General features: G+C 39.1%; 1 protein-coding gene across 11 annotated transcripts in view; it reads left to right on the forward strand.

Moving 5' to 3' along the window:
* ptprfa (protein tyrosine phosphatase receptor type Fa) overlaps positions 1–10,796 on the forward strand; it is a 255,269-nt gene extending 244,473 nt beyond the window's left edge. For all 11 annotated transcript variants that reach the window (XM_089133721.1, XM_089133725.1, XM_089133722.1 and 8 more), the window contains 6 exons: positions 2,425–2,603; positions 5,502–5,628; positions 7,108–7,233; positions 7,323–7,477; positions 7,983–8,118; positions 9,397–10,796. In XM_089133721.1, coding sequence (XP_088989847.1) covers positions 2,425–2,603; positions 5,502–5,628; positions 7,108–7,233; positions 7,323–7,477; positions 7,983–8,118; positions 9,397–9,465 — 792 coding nt within the window. In that variant the 3' untranslated portion in view covers positions 9,466–10,796. The remainder of the gene's footprint in view (positions 1–2,424; positions 2,604–5,501; positions 5,629–7,107; positions 7,234–7,322; positions 7,478–7,982; positions 8,119–9,396) is intronic.
* The last annotated feature ends 520 nt before the right edge of the window (positions 10,797–11,316 follow it).

An 11,316-nucleotide genomic window follows, 5' to 3' on the forward strand; every position in this document is an offset into this window, starting at 1 on the left:
AAAATAAGATAATAGTGATGTTAAAAATAATAATAATGACAAAGCTCATTACAAAATTACAAAAAAAAATTATTTAAGAATTAGTTCGCTTAAAAAAAATCTTTTGCTGATAATTTACTCACCCCTATGTTATCTAAGATGTCCATGTCTTTATTTCTTCAGTCGAAAAGAAATTAAGGTTTTTGATGAAAACATTCCAGGATTTTTCTCCATATAATGGACTTCAATGGGAACCAAACGGTTCAAGGTCCAAATGGGAGTTTCAGGGCAGCTTCAAAGGGCTTTAAACGATTCCAGACGATGAATAAGGGTCTTATCTAGCGAAACGATCAGTCATTTCAAAAATAAATAACAAAGTTCTAAGTTTTATAAGCACAAATGGTCGCCTTGCTCTATTCTGTGATGTGTGTTCGTGACGTCACGTAATACGCAATTACGTTGAAAAGGTCTCACAGAACAGAGTCATTAGAGAACAGAGTAAGGCGAGCATTTAAAACTTATAAAACTTTTTATAAAAATATTCAAAAACATTATAAAAAACATTATGTACTTATAAAACTTTTTATAAAAATATTCAAAAACAATCATATTTCATCAAAAACCTTAATTTCTTTTCGATCTTGGATGACATGGGGGTGAGTAAATTATCAGCAAATTTCTTTTTAAAAGTGAACTACTCCTTTAATAACTGAAAATAAAAACTAATTAAAAATATTAAACACTTTAATAATATATAAATAAATGATAATTGGGAATGAAAAGCAGGTTTTGTAAACAGTTTTGACTTCATAACTAAGCCAGTTGTAATATTTATAATAAGCATGTTATAAGTCAGAATTGTGAGATAAAAAGTCACAATGAATTACTATTTTTATTTTTTATTCTGTGGCGGAAACAAGCTTCCATAGACTTAGAATCTGAAACTGAATTGGTAAATTCCTTACGATTCGCGTGTCTAATGGCAAAGGTTGATTGCATTCTCTCAGTAATACTACAAGGCAAACCATGCCCAGAGAAAACATGCACATTGAAATTCTTTGCAGAAACATCCTTACTAAAACAAAGGTGCCATTTTTAATTATTCAAACAATGCGTTGGGAGCTGAAGGCGCAGCCCTACAGCCTGTATGTGTGACTGCGGAGAGTTAAAGCTGGAAAACTCCTGCACGACTGGGCTTTAACATACAACAGCTGTCCTCAGAGGCGCTTCACAGCCCCAATGATGAAGCTCAGAGATGTTTTACATGTAGGATCATTATAGATGTAATCAGGGTTTAAATGCTTGATGTTGTGAAGAATCAGTGCAGTCGGAGCTGTGTGTGTAGACACATTCGGGTTCCCCTGCACAACATGAATGACTTTAATGGGCTGTTTTTTTCCCATGATGCTTCCTGGTGACACGCTGAGATTCAAAGAGCACATATCATTTGAAGTTTGAGAACAAAGCCACTCAAAACATTCATTCTTTGCCAAAGAAAGACGTCAAATGTTGACAGTGGAAAACTGCTTTCGAGTTCAACTTTTCCGTGCTACGAAAACTTCTGAGCCCAGAGCAATCCTTTCTTTTCAATGACCCATTCTGATTATCTAAAACACAATATAATTGATGCCAAATGAGATGTTTGGGGTCGGTGAGATTTTTAAAATGTTTTTGAAAGTCTCTTCTGATTACCGAGACTGCGTTTAGTTTAGAAAAAAAGAAAGAAAACAAGTGATATTGCCAAATATTATTATATAATTTAAAATAACTTTTCCATTTAAATGTATGTTTTTAAAACGTAATTTATTCCTGTGATCAAAGCTGAATTTCCAGCATCATTACTCCAGTCTTCAGTGTCACATGATCCTTCAGGAATCACTCTAAAGGGCTGTACATACCGAATATCGAATAATATCGACGAATATCAGCGCGCGTTATTCGCTACTTGGCGTATATCTTCTTCGACGTTGCATATGTGTGCTTGGCTAGACCGTTTTGTGTTTGAGCGCCCCCAAGTTGTGTTTTACAGTAACTTCAGAAGCTCCAAACACGTGAGCAAAAGCGCCAATTTCATTGGTCGGATAGTTTTTGACGCAGCGCATCAAACATAAAAAAGTTTTTAAAAAAATGATGCTTTTACGCGTCGGTGTTCACACTCACATTGGCGCCCTTTGTTTAGTCACGTTATGTAAAACGCGCGCGAAATTCGTCCCGGTGTGAACAGGCCTTAATATGATGATTTGCTGCTCAAGAAACATTTATGATTATTATCAATGTTGAGAATAGTTGTGATGCCTACATTTTTTTGGGATTCAATTTAATGCGTTCCTTCGTAACATAAACATTAATTTTTAAATAAATAAAAAATATATAAATTACCGAACACTCCAAACTTTTGAACTGGAGTGTGTATGTAACTATGAATGTGTGTTTTTCCCTCTGCAGAAACTGGCCAACTCTAAAGCACACACCTCCAGATTCATCAGCGCTAGTCTGCCGTGCAACAAATTCAAGAACCGACTGGTCAACATCATGCCCTTCGAGTCCAGCCGCGTGTGTCTTCAGCCAATCAGAGGAGTGGAGGGGTCCGACTACATCAACGCCAGCTTCATTGATGGATACAGGTGTGTGTGTGAGAGAGAATTGCAATTCAGTAAATTCCTCTTCCTGTCATTTCAATTCAACCTCCTGTGGTGAGGACATTTTAATTCATACTCGCACTCCTGAATTGAAAGGGAGGCAGAATTTTGCCCAAAGTCATAAACAGAGATCTGAGAACCAATTGAGAGCAACTGTGACTCCGGCTCTGGAGAAATGGGATAAAACATGGCGTGTTCTTCTGAGGGGAGTCTCTCCATCTCTTTGACTCCCGCTGGATGTGACAGCTCAGAGTCATGGCCCGTCTCGGAAGTGTGCGTCTGCGTGTCTACTGCCTTTGTGCTGCTAGTTGTCAGGACAAATTGTTCTTATTGGCAGGACTGTCCATAACTGGAGCGCTATCATCACTGGGAATCAGAGCGGCCCTGCGGCCACGAGCTGACAGGTGATGAACACAGTTCAGCGGACAAATAATAGGATTACCCGTCATGAGGAGTCTGGTCTCCATGCAGAGCTCAATCTATCACATACACACAGAGATAAACGTTCAGTCGACTGCACTGGGTTTGATCCAGCCCACCACTGAGACAAAGTCAAAGGAATAATTCCCAATGTTTCTGTATTAGGTGTTCTGTATTTATATGGATTTTCCAACCTGCAAAGGCTGCGATTTAATTATAAACATATATAGTCTGATGCGCTGTGTGTTTCAGAGTGAAGCAGGACACTGTGTTCATTTACACGTGAGTGTAAATCGCACTTATAACATGAAAATGCAACATTACCCAGCCACCTTCCCAAATATGTAATAAGCGCTTATATATCTGTTTTTTTTTTTTTTAATATTAACCGGCATTTTACTTAACATTTTACTGTTATTCAGTAAGATAAAATTATTATTATACATTAATTGTCTTATCATTAATACCTTTATCTCTTGTTTTTCTTCTATTAAACACAAAATTAGATGTTTAGCGGAAAGATGACCATGCTAATTACACAGTTTAGCACGTACACTGTAAAAAATATTGTTTCTTTTGTCAAATCAACTTATATAGTATTTATATAGTTCAGATAACATAATATTTCCAGTTTCCAATGATTAAATCAATCTCCTTCATTGTATTAACTCAACTTTTCCATTTCAATGAACTTAAAATTTTAAGGCAGCCAGGTTACTGTTTTTTAATTTTTTAAGTTAAACCAACTTTGACAGTGTATGACCACACAATCCTGCAGCTGACCAATCAGGTTAAAGTATTTCAGAGTGTGTAATAATAGTACACATATAGTTAAAGCGATACTCCATTTTTTTTTATTATTTTTTTTTGTGGAAATAGGCTCATTTTACAACCCCTCCAGAGTTAAACAGTTGAGTTTAACCGTTTTCGAATCCATTCAGACGATTTTCTGATATTTAGAAGAAAATCAGTAACCAGACAGTTTCTGGTCTCATTGACTTCCATAGTGGGAAAAATATATACTGTCTGTTTACTGATATTCTTCTAAAAATCAGAAAATCGACTGAATGCATTCGAAAATGGTAAAACCCAACTGTTTAACTCTGGGGGAGTTGTAAAATAAGCCTATTTCCACAAAAAAGTGGAGTATCCCTTTAACACGTGCTTGTTTTGTTAGCAATGACTATTCATATCACTTCTTTCAGTACTGTCTGTTCAATGGATTGTGCAGTAAAATAATATTTTTTCTGTGAATTAAAAATGGATATTAAAATTGCATTACCTAAGGCAGTGCAACCTACTCAATGGACCATACAGTCTTATATGCATCATATAAAACATCCCGTCCGTCTCTGTGACTGTAGTTCTTGAGATGCATCGCAACTTTCTGCCACAGTGAACATTTGCATCAGTGCTCAATAGGAATAATCCTTTAATAACATTCAGAATCAAATGTGAAGTGCTTCCTTTGCTGATGAGGGGTCATGTGGGGTGGAGGGAGGAAGGTGTGTCAAGAGTCTGTCCTCATTATTGGCCCTTAATCAAATTAACGGCCAATCAAAGAGCTCCCACTGCATCTGCCGCCCGACTGAAGTGTAAACAGAGTAATTGGCAGTAATCGTGTTTGTAATGAAGGACAGAGGGAGAAGGGCTTTCACATGCTTTTAGCTTGATGAGCGTGTGTGTGTGTGTGTGTGATTGGTGGGGGGCAGCAATTTCCTTTCCTGTCATTTAGTGAACAAATGAGGCTCTATCACACCTGTGAGGTGTGTGTATGTGTGTGTGTCTCGGCCTCCTTCAGCATATGTTGGATGAATGCGGTTTTCTCCCAGCATGCCATGCGTGAAGATGCCTTCATTCATTCAGTGATTTGCAGTGACCGAAACGGATGGATGGATGGATGGATGGATAGATGTCAGTACTCTGTGTGAGTTTGATTCAGGCTTTGATCATCTGATGATATGTTGCGTTATTCATCTACTGAAAAGACCTGCAAAAACACAAATACCTTCCCCTCTAGAAGGTGTAGAGTAAAACAATAAACGTTAGCCATTTAACCAGCCGCTCACACTCACCATACTCACAGTTCTCAGAGAGAAACCTGTACTGATAAAATCCCTGGAAGACAAAGAGTCTGCAGAAGGTGGATTAGACATTTACTCCACTTGTTCAAGCACAGCAGAGATGCATTTGCTCAAGTTGATCTAAAATAAAAACTTCATGCGAGTCCTGAGGATCTCACAGCAGGATGAGCGCTAGTCTCTCTGTCTGTCTTTCTCACCTGTCTCACACTCTCTCGTTCTCTGTTCTCTGTTCCCTCTTTCTCTCACTCGCATCTTAATCTCCTTCTCTGTCTGTCTGATGTGTTTCTGCTCACGCTCACGGAGCCGCAGCGCCTCCTGCTGTCAGATTAGAGGAATCACTGCAGGTTTTAAACTGTATCTTCATGTGTTGTTCCTGCAGGCAGCAGAAGGCATATATCGCCACACAAGGTCCTCTGTCTGAGACCACAGAGGACTTCTGGAGGATGCTTTGGGAGCACAACTCCACCATCGTGGTGATGCTGACGAAGCTCAGAGAGATGGGACGGGTGAGTTGTGACATTCCTTCGCACAAGACAATATGAGTGGCGCTAAGCAGCCCAGTTTACTTCTGTGATGTGATTCAGAGCGAAACAAGGTATATTTAATTCATTGGGAATCGATTGGGTTGTGAAATGTGCGGTCAACTTTAAGGCAGGGTTATTATCATGAACTAAAACTGAAACTAATTCTAATTTTGAATCCCAAATCACTGGGGGCCAGTTGTTCAAAGGTAAGCTGATCGGATTTTGGTCATCGGATTGGATCAAATCTTGAAAATGGGTTGTTCAAAAGGGAATCTGAAATCAGATTAGATCGGGGAATCCAATCCTAGTTTTAATCTGGATCAAACCTTCAGTTTGTGTTGTTCAAAACTTGTCAGTGGGATTTGGATAACTTTGATCCAAAAAGAAAAAACAGGATTATCCTGATCCCAATAGGGGGTTGGATTTCAAGGTGGATTTTAGGAAGAAAATGTTGTAAAACTTGAAAATTGGTCCAATAATACATTCGTATCATTTAGTGTATGTACTTTTATTTATATTTTGCACTTGACTTGTGTAACTGTTGTAACAGTGATAAAGTAGACATAGGCTAACAATTAAGCTATTCAGTATAGTAAAGTAAAAATAAAATAAAAATTATCTTGTCCCCATTTGTGTTTTGTCTCAAAATAAGAAACACTTACAGTGACCCCGTGTTGGCTCTTCTACCTGTTCTTTACATAGAAATTATTAGCCCACATTGTGATATATTGTCCCATTTAGAGCACTGGTAATCCGGATTTGGTCATTTTGATCAGGGTGACCCAGTCCAATGTTGCTTTGAAAAACCAGCATAAAAGTAAGATGGATAACCTGATCCTGGATAGGAAAAAATGGGATCCAAATTTTGATCCAGATTAAATGTTTTGAACAACTGCCCTGGGAAGACCAAGAACAAAAAAAAATGACTAAATTTGCTGCAGCCTTTCTAAAAGAATTCAGTGATATTTGCAGCATTTTTTGTTTTTGTAGTTTTGCTATAACGGTAATCATTATGTAGTCATGCAGTTAGTATTAGTGACAGTAAAAGTACACTATTACTGTAAACTAATTTAGCATAATTACATGAAATCAGTTATGGTCGGGCAGTTGAACAGCATCCTCAGGTTAATGTTTTTGTGGAAAAATAACACAAATAATGCCGAAATCTATTAAATTTGCATCAATTCTTGCAATTGAAAGATCACACAATCCTCTGAAGGGACTGATTTAAGAGTAGCAGATAATAACAACAAAATAAACATGCGATGTGGAAAAACTCTGCTGTAATTAACACAAAATAATACTGTTAATGATGCTGAAAATGATGCCTCGGGCTGTCCTTCTGTGCGTTACATCTAAGAGACAAAAGGCATGAAACTTATAAATCAAACGATGAACAAAAAAAACCTTTGGGATTTGGACAAAGCAATCTGTTAACCACGTGTGTGTTCGGTTTCACAGGAGAAGTGTCATCAGTACTGGCCTGCAGAAAGATCTGCGCGATACCAGTACTTCGTCGTGGACCCCATGGCTGAATACAACATGCCACAGTACATCCTACGAGAGTTTAAAGTCACAGACGCCAGGGTAAGATCAGCAGACGTGACTGCATGACTCTTTAAAATACACTCTTACAACACACACTCTCTCTCTCTCTCTCTCTCTCTCTCTCTTAGGATGGTCAGTCAAGGACGATCCGCCAGTTTCAGTTCACCGATTGGCCAGAACAAGGCGTGCCAAAGACAGGAGAGGGCTTTATCGATTTCATTGGCCAAGTCCACAAAACCAAGGAGCAGTTTGGACAGGATGGACCGATTACTGTTCACTGCAGGTGTGTGTGTGTTTGTAATGCTGCATGATAAATTAAATATTCACATATATTGTGATTTTGTAAATCTCTGTCAAAACTTTATTGGATGTATCAGAGCTCATTTTGAATCTGTACATGGGTCAATAAGATTTTTTTTATTTTTGAAAGAAAGAAATAATTTTAATAATGAAAAAGTATTTAAAATGTTACAGATGATTTCTATTTCCACAAAAATATTTTCTGATTTTTTGACCAGCAAATCATCGCCAAGGAGTAATGATGCTGAAAAATCAGCTTTGATCACAGGAATAAATTACATTTTAAAATATATTCAAATAGAAAACAGTGATTTTAAATTGGAATAATACAGTATATTTACAATACTACGGTTTTTACTGAATCTTTTAAAGAAATAAATGCAATATGGATGAGCAGAAGAGACTTAAAAAATCTTGTTTTTTCGTTTGAACAGTAGATGTTGTGTTTGTGTGCTGAACGGCTGTCTCTCTCTCTCTCTCTGTCTCAGTGCTGGTGTCGGCAGAACAGGAGTCTTCATCACTTTAAGTATTGTCCTGGAGCGGATGAGGTATGAAGGGGTGGTGGACATGTTCCAGACCATAAAAACCCTCCGCACGCAGAGACCTGCCATGGTACAGACAGAGGTAAGCTCACACTCTCTGGTGTAAAGGAATGGTTCAACTGAAAAAATGTAAAAGTTCTCATGTTGCTGCAAATCAGTAAGGAATGAGGCTGAGAAGATGATCCACTTTTAGGTGAAGCATTAGTTCAAGCTCCTCAGGGCGGTTTAGTCTGTTCTGCTGTGTTTTAAAGAGGACCTGTCATGCCCATTTTCAAAGTCTTGAATTGTAAAGTTGGTTCTCATGCCTTAATGTTCATGAAACGCATTTCTCTCCCCATATTCTCCATTGTTGCGGCTCCTCTCTTCTTAGTCTTTCAGTAACACTCTGTTTAGTTCCTGTCTCTATGAAGCCCCTCCTCCTGAAAAGCACACTGTGCTCTGATAGGTCGGCTGGATCAGTGTATTGTGATTGGTCAAGCGCTTCGAGCGTGTTTGGGAAATGTCCCGCTCTCACCATAACCACCAGTTTCAACACACTACTAACTAACTCAACCAGGCTCCGCCCCTTAATTCTGCATATTAATTATTTAAATGAGAAATATTGTGACAAGTTCGTTCTGGAGGAAATTCAAGACTACAATGGAGGCGTTTCAGGGAGTTCAGAAACACTGATATAGAGAGCCTAAGTCCCTCCCCTTCCGGTCGACCACCATGGGACCTTATTTCGGAAAAATATTGTATGGTAGTCGATGGCGAGAGACAACAAATATTTTGATCTCGTTTAAATTGTGTGGAATGAATTGTTACTTGAATTGCTCAAGTAACATGCAACACTCGCGTCTCTGTCAAGTCGAAGTTAGTCGCGGACGAGGAGCTCTCGGCATCTCCAAAGATGTTGATCTTGGTTTTAGTCTTCTTTTTGTCTCAAAGTCTGCTTGCCATGGTCCATAATGTTTGAGCAAAACCCTGCTAGGGACGCTCACGCTGTTGAGCTCGAGTAACGGGCATAACCGACCCAGTTGTCCAGGTCTGTCGCCATGGTCAAGGTCAAACCTGGCGGAAACCGAGGGTAACGCGGATATGACGTCATTGACTGGCGACTCCTCACCCCTTCTCACACGCCCCGTTTCCTTGGTTAAAAATCGCAATTTTCTCACGATTTACAAATAGTTGGAAGCATTTGGGATATTGAAAGTAATCAACTAAACAAAATATATAACATTGGCCCAGTGGTTTTGGGATATTTTACTGCAAAAATCCTACATATTGTACCTTTAACTCCCGCTGGAGGGACTTTGTAACTGTGCAGAGCTTTTAGATAAAATAGCTTAATGTGTTCTCCTTAACTGTGTGTGTGCAGGACCAGTACCAGCTGTGCTACAGAGCAGCTCTCGAATACCTGGGCAGCTTCGATCACTATGCAACGTAACCACTCCCAGAATGCCTCAGAACGCCACATCCGGAGAGCCGCCACTTCCTTCTGAGCCATAATCATCCTACCTATTCAGTCACCACAGCTGGAGGGAGAAAGAGAGACTGAGAGAAGAGGAATATCAGAAGAGAGGACGTCTTTCACTGGACAATCCTGTTCCTCTCTCTGAAAACAGCAACAAAAGCTTGGGTCTGGTCTCTAATGCACAGCTCCTGTCTCGGTATTACCTTACTGCTTGATTTTGATCATCATCGTCGGCCATTGTTTTTATTATTATTATCATTATCATTGTATCATCAGTACGATCTGTCAGAAAATACAATATTTGTATCATTTATGCTGATCATTGCGTATCTAAGGGGTTCTTTTTTATTCTATTTACTATTTGTTTCTTATATTATTATTATTATTATTATTCATTTGTGATTTTTTTTTCGTATGCGTTCAATTATTTTTAGCACATGTGGACATGTATTTTCACATGACCCAGGTTACTAATACTGTAAGAGGAGCGTTCAGAGCTGCTGATGATTTATACTTTTTATCATTATCATATTTTAAATGACTTTTATTTGGTGGGAAAAGGGGAACTTTTATAAATAAATAAAAAAAAACAACCTTTTCACCTCCTGATACTTTATAAAACCGTATAATCAAATATAAAAGAGATGAAAGGGTTTACACCTGAGTTAGTGACCTGCTTGATGAACCCGCTGTCGTTAGGGACACGGACTGAACTAACCAAACGAGAGAACACGCTCAGGCTCGTTCTGCTCGGTGTGCAGTCGTTTTCTGGAAACCCTTCCATTCTAAAGGCCTATTGAGTGAAAGAAAGACAAGAAAATGGTGTTCACTGCAAAGTCCTTGGTCCATGCCGGATCAGCTGAGGTCAAAGGTCAGCCTGCCCACACGTACATGTACAGCCGCCACGTGTCGTTCCTCCAGTTGAACCTCTGCCATCGAGCATCTGAAGCGTGAGAAAACAGACGACTCGCCTCACCGGCTGAGGCTGGGGATCCGAAACCTCCCGAACTCTCCACGTGTGGTGTTAACAGCCATCTGATCATCTCACCGTGGCTCGTAAAGACAAATCTCCCGTAACGTCACGACGGCATCATCGGTCTGGAAATATGTGCATACTCAAGTGTTTCTTTCCTCCTATGGCCTGAGCACAAAGGAAGATGAAAAATGCAGACATGGGATGAATTCATTTGACTTTGTGTTCACATGCAGACTAAAAAACGGCATTCAGTACATGTACAGGCAGTCTGTTTTCTATTTGTTAATAAAAAGGAGAGAAATATGTGTTAATAAAATGCTTAATTGGGTCTTGTGAGGGTTTGCTGTATCCTGGTTCCTTCAGCACATTTCCAGGGGAACAGATGGTCCCTCTCCAGTGTGTGTGTGTGTGTGTGTGTCCTTGCCAGAGAGCCAGATCTCCGTCCATCTCAGTTTAATGTGAAGGCATGTGGATTGGATGTTCTACATGATTCATTAGTTGTGGAACACCTGGAGACTTCAATCTTCCTCCAAAACCCCAGCTACCGGACAGAAAGGTTTGCTAATTGTATTAAAAACGAATTATCTAATTAAAATAGCCCCTTTGCTCTAAGGTCACACTTGTTGTTTCCCATTGTAGATTCTAATTAACAAATAATTACACCTAATTCCCGGTTTGGAGACAATAATCAATGCCTTTTGTTATTGCTGGAGCTTCAAAAATAATTTAATTGCACATTTTTTGGTCTGGAATCTGACAATTTTTCCAAAAGTTATAGTCATTTCAAATTTATTTCAGATATTGCAGATGCAGTGTCTTACACAGGGGTGTTTCTTCATGCACAAGTG

Source organism: Pimephales promelas, chromosome 8 (assembly GCF_988280905.1).
Source record: "Pimephales promelas chromosome 8, fPimPro1.hap1.1, whole genome shotgun sequence".
Taxonomy (NCBI): Eukaryota; Metazoa; Chordata; class Actinopteri; order Cypriniformes; family Leuciscidae; genus Pimephales; species Pimephales promelas.